The 16,702-nt window shown below is 30.1% G+C and overlaps 1 protein-coding gene across 10 annotated transcripts in view; it reads left to right on the forward strand.

Moving 5' to 3' along the window:
- The window catches only part of LOC143241135 (membrane-associated guanylate kinase, WW and PDZ domain-containing protein 1-like), a 120,058-nt gene that overhangs the window by 58,584 nt on the left and 44,772 nt on the right, over window positions 1–16,702 (forward strand). For 5 of the 10 annotated variants that reach the window (XR_013022200.1, XM_076484740.1, XM_076484747.1 and 2 more), the window contains exons 2-12: window positions 981–1,094; window positions 1,814–1,933; window positions 3,801–3,887; window positions 5,437–5,659; window positions 6,183–6,323; window positions 6,901–6,983; window positions 8,161–8,218; window positions 9,697–9,761; window positions 11,124–11,249; window positions 14,151–14,354; window positions 14,800–15,323. Coding sequence is in view for 9 of the 10 variants with exons in the window: in XM_076484740.1 (XP_076340855.1) it covers window positions 981–1,094; window positions 1,814–1,933; window positions 3,801–3,887; window positions 5,437–5,659; window positions 6,183–6,323; window positions 6,901–6,983; window positions 8,161–8,218; window positions 9,697–9,761; window positions 11,124–11,249; window positions 14,151–14,354; window positions 14,800–15,323 (1,745 nt within the window). In the remaining variant the exon portion in view is untranslated. Of the gene's footprint in view, window positions 1–265; window positions 280–980; window positions 1,095–1,813; window positions 1,934–3,800; window positions 3,888–5,436; window positions 5,660–6,182; window positions 6,324–6,900; window positions 6,984–8,160; window positions 8,219–9,696; window positions 9,762–11,123; window positions 11,250–14,150; window positions 14,355–14,799; window positions 15,324–16,702 lie in introns of those variants that run through there. The other 5 variants (XM_076484741.1, XM_076484746.1, XM_076484745.1 and 2 more) reach the window with 2 other exon arrangements.

The following is a 16,702-nucleotide window of genomic DNA, read 5'->3' on the forward strand; positions in this document are numbered from 1 at the left end:
AGTGGTGTGATTATCTCTCCAAAACTTTACCAAACATGTTTATCTATGTGTGGGAACTCTATTTCCATACATGTGCTCATACTCCCATTGCCAACAACTTGTCCACAGAGTTCATAATTACAGTTTCACCATACCCACAATCAAGGTCGTCATCTTGTGTTTTCAGAGAAGATAATTTCAGTTATGATAAGGAGTTAAAACTATTTGCATACACTGCAGTAGTGACAGAGCAATTTCTATAAATACTGTTGTCATGTTTCTAACCTTTACCAAAGCAAGGTGGGCTTTTACCATAACTTATGAATCACATAAGTAATATTTAAACCAATCTCTTTAATATCATCTGAGAGTTAAGAATATTTCTCAGTCCATAAGTTTTAAAATCAATTATACATACTATTAGGTGAAACAGTAATTAAAACATAGTAGGTTGTTGTTACAACTTTGAATGTTGTATTATTTTCAATTAATTGGTCTTCTACTGGCCGAAATTGTCAGATTTTATTGTTGAAATATTTGATTAACTGTGGCAATAAGTCATTCATGCATTACTTGATTGTCATACAAGCCTAAAAAATGCTAGAAAGTACTTGTCCCTATCATAGCTTATAATGCTAACTTTTTTGTCCCATTAAAATGAAATTATCCATCACTGTGGTAACTTGGTTTAATTTTAAAAAATTTGTATACCTCATGTTTTTACCACTTTTGGTAAATTTATCTGTTTCACAATTGTATTTCACTTATTTTATAAAGAATGGATAGCAGTTTTCCATCTTCTCATTATATTTCTCATAAAGTATTTAAAATGTAAGAAAATGGATAAAACTTTGTAGCTTTCACACAAAATGAAATAAAAACAAAAATTTTCAAACGTGTTTATTGTAATATAAGGAAAACAGAATATTTGATTTCAAGGATACAAAATAAAGTAGATGTTTATTTGATGTCTTATGAATTTTGTTTTCTAATCTGTACAGGGTACCTAACCAGAGATCTCCGCCAGTACCTGAACACCCGTTTTCAGAAAGGTTCTGTAGACCATGATCTGCAGAACACCATCAGAGACAATCTCTACCTCCGTACAGTACCTTGTACGTGTCTTATGCTCTATTGATGTATAGATGTGTGTGTATGTAGGTGGTTGTTATAATTTCAGTTGTGACTTGTTATCATTTTTGATAATTGAAGCACTACTGCTTTCAAACGTACATAGGTAGAAAGAGTAATTTTTTATTAGCTTAGATTTCAAAATGTCATTTAAGACTGTATTAATCTAGAAAGAGTTAACTTGATCCTGTACTTTTTATTTAAAAATGTTTTAAGTTTTATGATGAAAATTTATGATAAGACTAGAATACTGAATTTTATGTGTGTGTGTGTAATTTTGCAATTACTTTTTTGGATAAATAAATTTCGGTGTAAATCATTGGCAGCCAAAAATATGTCAAATAGTTTCATTAAATTATCATTCAGAGGATTCTGGAAAGTTTCTACTTAAATTGGTGATAACTATTGTAGTTATCTCTGTGTCATTGTTTTTTGACTTTGCACTTTATTCTTTAGATCAAATAAGATGGATCAGTAAGGAGCCCAATATATCTTATATGAGTCAGTGTAAGAGTACCTTAAGGACCTTGTCAGTATAGTGGGTAATGCCAATTTTAAGGAATTGTTATTGAATAATTTAAAGCTGCAAGGTTATATATATCATTTTGTTTGAGACTGATTACAGTAAAGGATACTTAATCCTTGTAAATGTTATTCTGTTTAAAGTATATCATAATTTAAAGTTTGTGCTCCTTCAATTCAGGTACCACAAGACCTCCAAGGCCAGGAGAAGTGAATGGAATAGATTATACATTTCTTACACCTGAAGAGTTCATTGCTCTAGAGAAAAGTGGCAGTTTATTAGAAAGTGGAATTTATGATGGTAGGTTCAAGTGTAATGTTGCTTGTTATTTTTGGTTCATTCCTGTGTGCTGTGGTATGTTAAAAAATTAAAATTGTATTTGGAATTTATCCTTGTTAAAACAGTGTTATGAATATTGAGATTTTACATGAAATAATCTGAATTGGTAGTCATAATTAGTTGAATGATGTCAGTGTACATGTTTCTTCCATCTGACAGATTTAAAAACAAAAAATTAATATCTTATTACTTGCATTTTAATCTTTTACCCCATAATATGCAGAAGCTTTGACTGGACAATTCACCCAATGACAATTAATTCAAATTTAATTGATATTTTTTACTGCATGAAATAAGTGTTAATTTAATATAATGCATTTTTGTCATTCAGAGTTTTGAATCTATGCAAATTTTTTTTCAATACTTCAGTAATACTGAATAAACTAGTTAAAAGTTCTTTAGTACTAATGAAGATCTTATGATTTGAGCATTTGAAATTCTGTATCATTAATGTACCACACAAGTTTTTTCAAATATCTCTGGGTCAGCAAAATCTAAATTAATTTGGACAGGTACAGTTGTAGGTGAAGAAAAAAACTTTATCCCTATTTCTAGTTGTAAATTTTCTCATTGGTGGATATTTCCTTTCTAGTATCATACAAAATAGTTCAGACATGGTTAATTACATTCAAAGTAACTTGAAATTATTATTTTTCTAGTTTTATTTTGACCAAAACAATTTTCTTCATTTTATTATTGTTGATGCATATGTATATTTTAAATTATTGTTTTTGGAGCACAGGCTTCAAAATATTAGTTGTTCTTGTTGTAAGCATTTCCAGAAAATTAATATTTTTATTTATAAAGTGCTTACTAAATTAATAGCACATTTTCAAGCATAATATTTGTTAAGCAAGTTAATATTACCTTGGCATAATGTTTTGGGTAAGTTAATATTATTAAAGTCTAACATGTTTAGAAGATGATATTTTTATATTTAGGGAATTACTTGTAAGATAATAATACTCTAAAATGTAACTTGAAACTTTGAATTGTAATATGGTGCAGTTAGATATTGAGTTAAAGAAGCAAGAGTTTATGAAGTTATTATTATTGGAATATAACATATCCAGTTTGTTGATATTTATAGATGGTGTTGTAATTTATTGTTACCTTACATAACAGTGCCTTTGTCATAAACTAATAATACATTAATAATAAAAAAACACTTTCCAGCAGAGTTTTTTTTCTCATTTTTTTCCTTTAAGTAATATTTTATTACCATAATCTATTAAAAAAAATGTTTTGGAAAATTACATATGATCAGCATGTCTGTAGGTTGTGCATTATCGGCTCCTGATTAAAAATATCTATCAGAAATTGAGTTGTATTTCATTCATTATGGAATAATTTGCTTATACTTTATATGTTTGATTTTCTAATTCATAAACATCCTTAAAAGGATGAACGTTATTGCCATAACTAATTATATGAATTGTTTTTAATGGTTTAACAGTTGAATTTCATCATTTGTATTACGTTTTTAGTAAGCAATTACTTGTTATTGATGGTATAAAGTAACATTTAAGAAAAAGGAAAATGTTGAGAAGACGGTTGAATGAAGGAGTATAAATACATTCTTCCATGTACTCTAAGGGTCATAACTTTTGAGCTGTTATATTTTTCAATCCCTCATTAATAACTATTTTCTATCATTAAAAAGAGATATAACTTTTATTCCTGTAAAATGCATCTGTTTTGCAGATCTTGCAGTTTACACTGTACAGTTGAGGATATGTTGTTAACTAGATAGAATAAAATTTTGCAGTTATTCTCTTTTTCTTTATATGACCATCTCTTAAATCAACTAACCTGTGTTCTCTTTTAGGGAAGCATTATGGCACTCCTAAGCCTGCTCCCTCAGCCTCTGCTCTCTTTTCTGACTGTTCTCTTCGGAGTGACCATCCTGTGGCACGTGAGGATTCTTTCACTTGTGTGTCTGATAACTCTGTTCCCATTAATGCTGTGTCTAGTTGTGAATGTTTTAGTGATGTGTTGTTCAATAACGTTAATAGGTTTAGACCTGATTTTCTAAAATGGTGATTTTTGGTCCTTTAGCAAAAAGGTTGAAGAGAAAGCTGGCTGTGGTTAAAAAAAAATATTTAAGGACTGTAGTAATGATGTTATTAAAGAGAGAATTGAACTAGTTAAAAATCCTGCAAAAGAAAGCTTCAGTACTGAAAAATCATTAGGTACATACTGAAAAAAGTGTTGATTATAAGGAAGGGTACAAAAAAATGGAAATAATTTCCAAGAAGACTTTAAATATTGGGAACAGTTACCATTTAGCAAGGAACCATGCATGCTATCTGTAAGAACAATGAAAATTTAAAACTATTAATTTGAAAACATGCATCAAATGTGAAATTCAGATGAAGAGTTACTTGCCAAAAATAAGGAATCATATGTTAGATTTGTGGAACAAAATTAGCTTGAAATTGCAAATCTAAATTTCATTGATATGTTTTAATCATCAAGAAAGTCTTCTCATATATATCAACATGAGAAAATAATAGTTGAATATATTACTGTTCACTCATTTTCAGATTCCCAACCAATAAATAATTTGCATGAATTTCTTAGAAATAGGGTAGATGTAACAAGTTACATGTGTTAAGCTTAATAAAGAAAATAAAATGTGGTTCAGTTTGTAATCAGAAAAAGTGTGTTAAATGTTTTTAGCTGGATATAAAAAGTTTAATAGTAACACAGATAACAATATGAATCCTGTAATAGCTGACAACAAAATCCCTGGTTTATATCAACATTCAACCAAAGACCTTTCTGTTGCTGTCCCAGCTCCTTGGTGTCATTATCTTGCTTTTCCAGTTGTCATAGTCCTACCAGTGTTAGTTCCTTCATTTACTGTGCCATCTCCTTTTTATGTATGGAAGGAACAAAGTCCTTGCTTCTAATGAGATTTATCTTGGACAAAGGCATAAACATTTGAAGTATTATAATAACTCTAGTTTTAGTTAGGCAATGGTTTTGAAAGTGTTAAATTAATCAGAACATGAAGCATGGAAATACTAAACCTTGTCCAAGAAACTTTTCTGTTCCTAATTGGTCAGTAACATTACAATGTTAATCAATTAAAGCATTTTTTAGGTGTTATTTAAGGGATAAATCAAGGAAAGCAGACAAAAATTCCAACAAATTTAATAGTGAACAAAACCAAGTATTGAAAGATGGAAATGAGGCTAGTAGGGATTCAGAAAGTATAGATTCTTATGTATCAGTACCATAAAACATTTCAATTCAGCCTAAGATTAAGAATGTACATAACAGAAAATACAAATAGTCACATAAAAATAAACAAATATGTATAGGAAAAAAACTATTTCCTGGTGTAAATAGATACAAAGAAAAGGTTTGTGGTATAATGACTTCTCTAAATTCTTTACCTTCCAGAGCTTTGGTGTATACTCATAATTGTAACAGTGGTATTGCTTTTGTCTTGTCAGGCAATCATTATGGCACTCCCAAACCCCCCAAAGAGAGTCCCATGTCTATGCCACGACGAACAAATTCAATTGGAAATACTGGCAATGTTGTTCTTCCTGGTGCACACCCTTCTTCTGAAGGAAAGAGACGACGAAATCGTTCTAATGTAGAAGCAATGGCAGCCAAAAATATGGATTCCACAGAGGCAGCAGATTATCCTCTCTTATCAAATCAGAATGCCAGGTTTGTATATATTTGTTTCAATATGTAGACAATGAGCTTTTGAAAGAGACTGCTCACATGTCTTAGCAGTTTTCTTGTTTTGTTTTAGATCTCTTCTGTGTCTTATCATAGTGTGTTGTAGGTATGAATTATTAATTTTATTAACCAATACAGAAAGCTTTATTGCAACAACATCTGTTTGAAATGACTGGTTAGATAAAATGAAAGTTTAATGTTAATATTGCATAAAATGTTGATTACAGTGCTTTGGAATAAAAGTTAAAAATAGGCCTGTATCTTCTGTCATATGCTACCAGAAATTTAAGGAGTAACAATTGGTAATAATGGACCAGTATTATTCTTTGTGCATGCCAATGTTACAAAAACTTTTCATCATTTTAAGAGATATTTTCCAACAGAATAAAAGCAGTACCTTTTGAAATTTTTTTATCAGAAATTTTCTAAAACTTTTTTCAATATCAAGCAGCTTTCTGCTTTGTGATTTATTGTATTTAAGAATCCAAATTATCATTTGCTTTAATAGGTCATCTACACCTCAGTCTTCAAAAAGTGGATACAGAAACTCTAGTAACATGGATTATCATGATTCTGTAACTGATCTTGGTCCTTTACCTGACAACTGGGAAAAGGCCTATACAGAAACTGGAGAAATTTATTTTATAGAGTAGGTATTCTGAAAAATAGTGTTCTTCAGTTCTTTACAGTATTTCAAACCTTCATAGTAACTATTAATTTCAAAATGCAGAGGCCTCATGACTTAATTGACAGTGAGATCCATATTCAGGAAACTAATGTTTTCTTACAAATAATTATTTTTTCTTGAATCTAAAGTATTGTTTTTTTTAGAAGATTGCTCATTTTCTTTTATAATATTGCAAAAATAAATCAGATGTAAAATACTTTGATACATTTCAATTAACAATAGATTAAATGAAATCTTAAAAAAAATCAGATTTTTTTTTATTCCCCTTTATGGTGCAGAAAAATTCACCACAGACTTGTCCTGAAAGTGATTGAAACAATAAATGTGAATACTGTTTTTGTTCTTTTCACTATTATATAGCCTTAATATATGGATTTAAACCTTCCTTCTATTCTTAATTTATATCTGTATTCTGCATCTTTTAGCATTTTGTGTAGATTTAAATATCATTCATGTTAGGACTGAGTTTTAGATCTGTGTAGATGCTGTATCTTCTTTTCAGAATTTTTTTTTTAAGGTAAGATGATATGTTTTATAGTCACAACCATGGCACATCTCAGTGGTTAGACCCTCGGTTAGCTAGAATACAAAAGTCAGCTATAGAAGAATGTGACGAAGATGGTGAGTTGTATTTATGATCGTATTATGTAAAGTACAAAGCACAAATTGTAAAATGTAAAGGTGCTTTCAATGTAACTGTTGTAGATTGAGGTTGGATCTTTTTTACTGACCTTGTAATCATGAAACTATATACAACTTGGAATGCACTTAGTGTATTTTCATAAAATTTGGCAAGGTTTTAGTAAACATTACAGTTCTGTTGTACACAATCAGGTTTTCTAATAAAGTATTTTTTACAAAAGTTTTTCTGTCAAATCAAAAACCTTCACCTTGTCAATTGGTAAGAAGGGTGATTTTCATACAAAGAACTGAAATACTTCTTTTCAACTTAAAAGTTTTCATGTTCCATTCAAATGAACTAGAATCTCTTAGATGAATATCATTGGTCCTTTTTACCCTTATTATATTTTTCAAAACACAGGTAAAAGATAGGTAGAACTTGCATGCACTTAACAAAATGTTACAACATGAGTTATAATTCAAATTAAGTAAAAACTAAATTTGGAAAGATTTTTATTTTCATTGTCAATTTGCAGGTGGTAGAAAAGTGAATAAGTAGAAAATTTCATTTGTATGGATTATTAATTAAAACATTCACACAAATAATGTTTGTTATAGTTTTGCCTTTTTGAAATTGAGTTACTTATTTTGGTCAGGATTGAGTTTTGAAAAAATACATCAGTTGAAAGCAGTTGTTTCCCCATTAGAGTTTTTATAGTACTATAAAAACTGTTGTGATGGAAGTTGTGCTAAAGTAGTTGTTGCAAGTCTTGTAAAAATGTATAAATGCAGTACTTCATTTTAAAGAGGGTTCATAAGTCATTTTAGATTAATTTGTATGATTATATAAACACAAGATATTTTGGAAATTCTTAGTGTTGTGGTTGTTCTATTCAAAATAGCATTTAGTTAAAAAACAGTTATATAATGCATGTATAATTATCAGGTGATTTTGTAAAATTTCAATTTTTGGTTAGAATTTCCACAAAGTAATGTGAAAATCACTGTTTATTATAAATTTTCTGATGGTTGGTGGTATTAAAAAAATGAATTAATTTATTAGACTAATTAAACTTCATTAATAAAAGTTAAGTTATTCATAAAAGAAGATACTTCTGAATGTTTGGTGTATTTAAATGAAAGGGTGGTATCAAAAGTTATAGTTTTAATCTTCCAGAACTTCCTTATGGTTGGGAAAAAATCGATGATCCTCACTATGGAACTTACTATATAGAGTAAGTAGAGCACATATTTAAGAGTTTTCAACAATATCATGCTGACATAAATAATTTTTTGTTATTATTTAGATATCTCGCAGATAGAACATCTTGAAAACATTGTTAACTTAGAAAATATTTTTAGAAGAAACTGTTTATATAAAGAGTAACTAACATTTATAGTCATCAGTACATAGACTTGCAGTGATGTTAATAGAAATCTTCATTTATATTGAGTGTTAAAAGATATTTAAAGAACCTGAGAAATAGGGATAGAAATTATTGTATTACTTTATTTGATATTGAGAGTAAGGAAAAGTTTCTTGAGATATTTTTACAATACTATAATTCTTATATTTAATTAAAACCTATAACCAATATTTTTAAGAAACAGTTTTATCTTAATCTGCCATTTTATAAAGAATGTTAAAATACACAGCCAACAGTTTAAAAAAAAATGTAATACCTAAATCTTTCACTTTTGTAGAGTGGTTTAATTGGTAGTTAAAAATTTTGGAAAATAAAGGGTTAAAATATCTATCACTATACATTTATATATAATATTGAAATCTGTAGCCAACAATTTGGAGTTGTTGTGATAATATAGGATTTCTTCAGTTTATATAGAAGATTTTAACCTGTATAAGTATTTCTTGTTAGAAATGTACAGACTATTGATTACTAAGGTTAAAATGGTAGCTTAATAAATAACAGTAACACTACAGAAGTGATGAGAAAACATGTTTGGTGAGAATTAATCATTATTATAAAATCATTTTAAATCTGTTTCTGAGAATGTTATTGTGTCTAACCTGTTACATACCTTAATATATGTACATGTTGATGAGTTAAATTAGAACTTTTGTTGTAGAATTTAATATAGGATATGTAACTCTTATTAATAACAATATTAAGTTTAAGCAGGGAGCTGATAACTGGTGTTATTTATTTCAATACCAGTTATCAACTCCCTGCTTAAATTTTATAATTTGTACTTCCATTTTTATATTCCATAGATATTCACAGTATCTGTTATTTAACAATAAAAGAACATGATATTGTGCATAATAGTTGAAAGCAAGTGAACAACCACTTTTAATGGAACAAACTAACAAAAAATTAAAATTAGAAAACTAGTTTTCATATATTTATGTGTCCTCTTCAATCTCTGTTCTCTTCATTATTCCTGTGGTACTGTTGTTCTTGAATATAACGTGAGAATGAAGTGAATGTATGAATTTCTCAAAAGTAGTTTCTTCAATATCAAAGCTTCTTTTAGTTTGTTCCATTCACTATGCTTATTTCATTAGCTTTTAATCTGGTATTTGATAATTTTGAAAGAAAAGAGGATATATCCTTTTATGTAGAAATAATAATGCATACTTACGAAATTTTACACTTGTTACATTTTTGTAATTGGCATTAACTTTTGTAATCTCTATACAAAGTTATTTTGGAATTTTTATCTATATTTATAAGTTATTTTTTTCTTACAGTCATGTAAATAGAAGAACACAGTATGAAAACCCAGTTTTACAAGCAAAACGAGGGACAAATGATGGTTTGTATTATTAACAAACTTCAACAAATTTAGTTATTAAATTAGTTATATAGATTAGTTTCAGTATGTTATTTAGACACTAATTATTTAGCAATATCTGCAATAGTACATAATTTCTTACCAGATATTTTGTAAAATGAAATTGATAAAATTTTCACTATGATGTTTTAAATAGTTTTCAAGTTAAAAATGTATAAATGTTTTGATTAGCTTATTCTTAATTATACCAAATTCACATGTAACATAATTATTTTGTTGCTTTTAAATAATTTTCACTTCAGTTTCTTCCTGTGGAATATTATAAATAGAAATAATTCAAGCACAATGATAGATACTTTGGCAAATTAAATAACAGATGACTAATTAAATTATAGTTAGATTGTCTGTAGCAAAAATGAAAGTATTTATTGTGGAAATATTTTGGCTTTATTGAAAAGGTATTTACTGATGCATATAGTTGGTATTTTTGTGTTTATCAAGAAAGTTTTACTTCAGAAAAAAATTGACTATATCATGAGAGTAAGTTTACTGTGGACAGTAGACTAAACTATTGAAATGTAAGTCACCATTTACAAACACTGGTTTGTTTTTACATCAAACTATTATTATATTGCAACCTGAACATTGTAAAGGTTTGTTGTTTTTTGGTTAATTCACTTCGTATTCCCAATATTAAGAAAAAAGAAACAAACTTGATTTCTTTCAGTAATTTACTTTTGTACATGTTACTGTTCAAGAAGCTTTTGTTTCTAAGAAACATTGCATTGTAAGTTGATGTTTAAGTTAATTTCTGGAAAATGAACTAAAAGATTTATCTTAAACATAATTGAGTTTATTTGTCTTTAAAATTTCTCAAATAGATGGTCACTTTTTCTTAGTACTATTTAACTAACTAGACATATGTAATACAGCTTAAAATGTATAATGCTGAGGAATTACTCAAATTGTAATTTTCTCTGACAACTTGAAACAGAAGGAATTACTTTAATACAAATTAGGTGTTGATGGATTTGCCTTTTAATCTGTAGTAAAGTTAGATATAATTGTGCAAACATCATAAATACTTCAAAGGGTTTTTATGAATATGAATCCCTGGATATGTAAAATATTAGAAATATTTTGATCTCTTTTCACCTTCTAATTAATCTTACAGTATTTCATCATCTGAGAAAAATAAATGTTTCAAGTTCCATAGAGGTGAAAGATGAAAACATTTAGTTTTTGTAAAATCTTTAGTAGGAAAGATACTAGTTGTTTGTTAAAATGTCTTGTACTACTTTTATATCTTTCAGGTTCAATGTTTATTGCTTGTTATTATATAATCAGTGATTCATTAAAAAATTTGCTTTTTTTGTATTTAAGGGTTAGATCTCAGTAGTAGACGAGAGCGAGAAGACATTCCACGCTCTAGGCCACCGCCTTTACATGATGATTTCAGAGTGGACAGTGCCAACTCTTCCGGGCATCATAGCCAGGGTCCAACTAACAGTGAGTCGCCACTAATCTCAAACACTGCTAAAACAGTACCCTCTTCTACTTTTACTACTACTACTACTATTACTACTACTACTATTACTACTGCCACTACTGATTGTGTAACCTTGCCCTCGGGTTTCTATCATTTGGGCCATCAAGTGTCCTCTTCATCCCCTGAGTCCTCTTCCCGTTTTCCTTATCTGCCTTGTATTCCTTGCCTGAGTGATAAGCATGAACCTAATGTATCTGGTGGGAAAGCTCATAATCATGGGTCTTCTCGGGTACTGCATATTAACAGCATACCTAACTCTCATGCCAGACCCAAGGAAGGGGAGACATCTGTTTTGATACAAAACACCTTGGATGAGGTGCCTACCTTTTCCCAAATTGCTAGATTTCCCAGCATAGGCCGAGCTGTAGAAAACTTGTATGTGCCGAGCAAGGGGCCATCGGAATCAGGTTCCTATCGGGAGGACCCCTACAGAATTTCCCGGCAGGCCTCTCTGCTCCCAGGTATTGACAGCTCTTCCTGTTCAGCTATGTTCTGGAGGAGAACAGCTGGCAACAGGAAGGATGTAGAATCAATAAGTTTCTAACCAAAGGGCAGTTCCAATATTTTATAAACATACAGAAGGTGATTTTCTGTACTTTTAAAACTTATCAAGTCTTTGCTGAAACCAGTGTAGAATAAAGTGAAAATAAAATGCTTTTAATAATTATCTGAATTAATAACAGTAATTGATAAGTTAAATCTTTAAAATTGTTTTTCAGGAATTATTGTAATTATCTGTGCAGAACAGTGGTTCTCAAACTTTTTAGGCAGAATCCTTCCCTCCTTGTCTGTAGTATCTGATGCCCCTTACTCATTAATACATGTACGTGTATTGATAGAAAAAAAAACCTAATATGTTAAAACTTGTAGTACATCATAGGTTTTATCAGGTATGCATGTAAGTATACAGTAATGTAAATTTTATGTGAGGTACTGTTTACCTAGTTGTGAAAAAGGTGTGCATGTTTATTGGGGTAGAATCATTAATATTTGTCTTACATTTTAAAAGCAGGCCAGTTTTTGAAATTTTTATATGAACTTTTGCAAACACCCAGTTTGAGAACCACTGGTATAGTTCAGTACAAGTAAGTACTGAAAATTGTTTGTAGAAAACTCTTAATTTTCATTGGTATTTTTAGAAAATGGGAGTGCTTATTCATATTTATAGAAAACCGTGATTCTTTATTAGTAGTTAGAGAACAAAGTAAGTGTTTTTTAGTATTTATAGAATGAATTCTGGAGTCAGCAAACATCATGTTATTTATTGAGCATGGTGAGTGATTATCAGACAGTATTTATAGGATATTGTGAATAATTATGAGAAAGCATGTTTTGAGTGAAGTGATGTACCAACAAACAAAAATGTATAGAACCATGAGTAAATACTGCTATGTGTAGAGCACAGTATGTGATCACTAGACACATGCACAGAAAACAATAACTAATTATTAGGGAACGTGTGTAGAACACGGTGGTAAATCACCATACAGTATGTATAGAACACACTCAATAATCACCAGATAGTATATATGGAGCACAGTAAGTGATCACTAGACAAAATGTATAGGACACAGGAGTACAATGATTGAATACTAGATAGAATATGAGGTACAGTGATTGATCACTAGACAGTTTCTATAGAACACATTTGTCGCAAGACAGTACACACACACATATATAAAAACTACAGTGAGCTTTCTCTGTACAATGTGTGTACATATACACACATAATGCAATAAGTAATCATTAAATTGTGTGTATATTACAGAATATGGTAAATAATCAATAAACAGTATACATGGGTAGTATATACTGGCAAGCATTTATTTAACACAAGTAGTAGTCTGTAAATTATTAATTGGTAGGTATGTAAATAAAACATTCTTTATTATTGCTATTATTGCCTTCAGGGTTGAAGTGATGTGAAGTTGGCAAGTAAGGTTTCCTGTTATTTTGCTAGATCTGTATTCATGTTTGTTTTGTTTTAGGGTAATGTTAATGAATTCCATCTAACAGTGACCAAGTTAAAAAAAATGTTGTATAAAAATGACTGGTTAATTTCATATAGGTGAAAATATTTTAAGTATAAATTTTGCTTATCTTTAACTGAATTTAAGGCTGTATGTTGAAAAATTGTCGCTTGTGAAAGAATTGAACTTTATTAACTTATTTGATGTGCAACAGTTAAAAACATGTTTTAAATTAGAAACAAAAAAGCCATACTTTTTCTTAGAAATGCTTACCGTGTATTTATTTGTTCTATATGCAATTGTTATTGAGTAGAAAATAACTAAAGCAGCAGTTAATAGCAGTCTCACAATTTAATGGACATAACATTGCTCTTTGGAAAGTTGATGGAAAGAAACAATTTTTAAAATAACAAATGTTGAAGTTGTTATAGTAGAATGTATATGCACCATGCTGTTGCTGAACTTTGGTGTAGCATTTATAACTTTTTAAAAATTTTGCTTTTGATATCAGTTACATAAATTGTGTAAACTATAATCAGTTGTGTTTGATGTGCAAAATTGTGAGATATTTAAACTGTTTTGAAATATACAGGATAAAATACTGTATTAGGCTTAGGTTGTTTTTTTATCTATCAGTTGTCTTAATTAATTCACTGTGAATTTCCAACAAGAGAAATGCCAAATGGGTCTAGTTTAGTTAATTACATCTGTATTTTGAGAAAAAAAAAGAAAAAAGCCAATTGTAACGCACTCTTCATTTGAAATCTTTTGACTGACTTAACTGCATTCACACAGTGTTTAGGTATTGAATGGCATAACAAAAGGTAAATTTTGAAATGTTATTGTAAATGTGTATTAAATTTAACATTAAACTCTGTGTCCCACTTGCAGGAAGTACAACTGGTCGTAGACTACCTTATGTCTTTACTTCCAACCCAGCTGAACTTAGAGGGGAGATTCTTCGTACATCACTAGTGAAGAGCACACGAGGTTTTGGTTTCACTATTGTTGGAGGAGATAATGCAGAAGAATTTTTACAGATTAAAAGTGTTGTTCCGAATGGCCCTGCTTGGAAGGATGGCAAACTTCAAACTGGTTAGATTTTTATTTTAAATTATTATTATAATTGTTAGAACAACATAATTGTTTCTCTTTTCAGGACCCTATCACTGAAAGATTTCTCAGCTGCTGGTGATACACAAATTTAATTATTTGAACAAAACCACCCAACAGAGAAAGGAGAAAATACCTGTAAACCTGCATGAGAAAACTTGAGTTTTATGTATATTGTTGTTGTTTTTTTCTACCTTTGTTTCAAGTTGTATTTAGGGAATACATATTAATATTCAAATGATATGGTAAGTGATGTTCAAGACTGTTAGTAACAGTATTTTGATCTGAACATAAGTAACTACTTTATAGTATTTCCTAAAATTTTATTTTGACTTTAGTGATTCTTTCAGAATCTGAAATTGTTCTGCAAGTTAACAAGGAACATGTGTGTTGATATTTGCTTTCATTAAGTTTATTCTTGTCTTAGGGGATGTTCTGGTATTCATGGATGACAAGTGTGTTCTAGGATTTACACATCAAGATATGGTAGAACTCTTTCAGTCCATACCACCTGGAAACACTGTGCACTTAGAAGTTTGCAGAGGATATCCTTTACCATTTGATCCCAATGACCCCAATACAGAAATAGTAACCACAGTTGCAGTGACATCAAGTAACACACAATATGCTGATGGTCAGAGTATGTATTCCTCTGGCCAGGGAGGAACAAAAATGGACAACTCTCGACTTTCAGGAGATCCGGGAGAGGTGGAATCAATGGGTCGATCTTCTAAGTCAATGCCTGACCTTAGCACAGGTCAGGTTGACCACCAACATCCTCAGAGACACAACAGTGCAGACATTCTAAGCCCTAGTGGAGCAGACAACACTCCTGATATCCTGGACTTCAACCCTCAAAGTCCACACAAGCCAGAATTTTTAACAGTGGAGATAGTGAAAGGAAGTGGAGGATTTGGTTTTACAATTGCAGATAGTTCCTATGGGCAGAAAGTAAGATGTATATTTTCAAATTTTATTATATGTGCTTAAAACTATACTTTAATATTGAGACAAAACTCTGTAACAGTGGGTCAAAGGATGTGTCGTCTAGACACTTGACTTGTTTTCCAGATTCTGTTGAACTACTATTTTGATATCAAATTTTAGATTATAATTCAAATACCAGTAATATGTATTAGTTAATTTCTTAATTTAAAAGTAAATATTAGAAGAACATGCCTAAATATTGATTTTTATATGTTACATGGTATGTAATGCAGTGCTTGTTCAAATGTTTGTGATATGAAAATGCTAAGTGTATAGTTTCATATGAATTAGGAACTCAAATTACCAATTTTGACAAACTAGAATATAAAATAAGAACCTCGTATCTTTTCTATTTGTTGAAATACTGTTTATGTTCTGAACCAAATATAGTGGCCCTGTTCATCTCTTTTCATTTTTGAAAACAGTCCCTTACATACACTTACTTCAATATATGAGATGTAAATAACCAATCAAGAGCTCAGAATGTTTCCATTTTAAAGTGTGTGGAAGCTCTTTCATTCTTTCAAATCAAGATTTCAAACAACTAGGTTGTGTCTTTAGTGCAGGGTTTCCATAAGTTTTGGAAAACCTGAAATATTGTGGAATTTGAAAAGGGTATTTTTAAAGTCATTAAATTTTACATTTCAACAAAAAATGTTTAATGCTAATCTCTCCAGGCAAAGTTGAAACCTAAATGTGGTAATTATTTATTTTCATATCTCATTTGGCCAATTGGAATTCATCATACTTTTATTTAGTTTCTGAATGAAAATGAGGCAATTATCCACAAAGCATGGGTTTCCCTCAAGCTAACCAATCAACGATAAGTTCATATAGGACGGTTTGGTTTCGTAGTTTGTGTTCACCATTTTTTCAGACATGCTTTACCTCACACTGTTCAAAGTGTGTGAAAATGGCTAAAATATGTGGAAAGAACTGCTTGAGTTTTGGAACTCCTGGTATCGCATGATAATCATTTCTATCCTGTTTTTGATTTATTTTACATCATGCCATGACAGTGTAAATATCAGAAGAACTGGAAAGAGTAAAAACTCCATAGAATATGGCTTGAGCCAGTGCCTACATATATACATATGGCACACTGTGGCATATGTAAAAAGACTTTCCACCTTGGAAACTTGGGTGGACTTGCTGTTAAATCACACATAGATGGGGAATAGCATAAAAACATGAAACACGTGAACAGCATACACATTAGTTCATTCTTAAGTCTGTACAGACCAAGTACCAGTACAAGTAAGCATCCACATGCTAACATTACTAAGAATATTTCATCTACTTAAGGCCAAAATCATTTGGGCTGTAAAATGTTTGATATCTCA

Source organism: Tachypleus tridentatus, chromosome 13 (genome assembly GCF_004210375.1).
Source record: "Tachypleus tridentatus isolate NWPU-2018 chromosome 13, ASM421037v1, whole genome shotgun sequence".
In the NCBI taxonomy this organism is placed as follows: domain Eukaryota; kingdom Metazoa; phylum Arthropoda; class Merostomata; order Xiphosura; family Limulidae; genus Tachypleus; species Tachypleus tridentatus.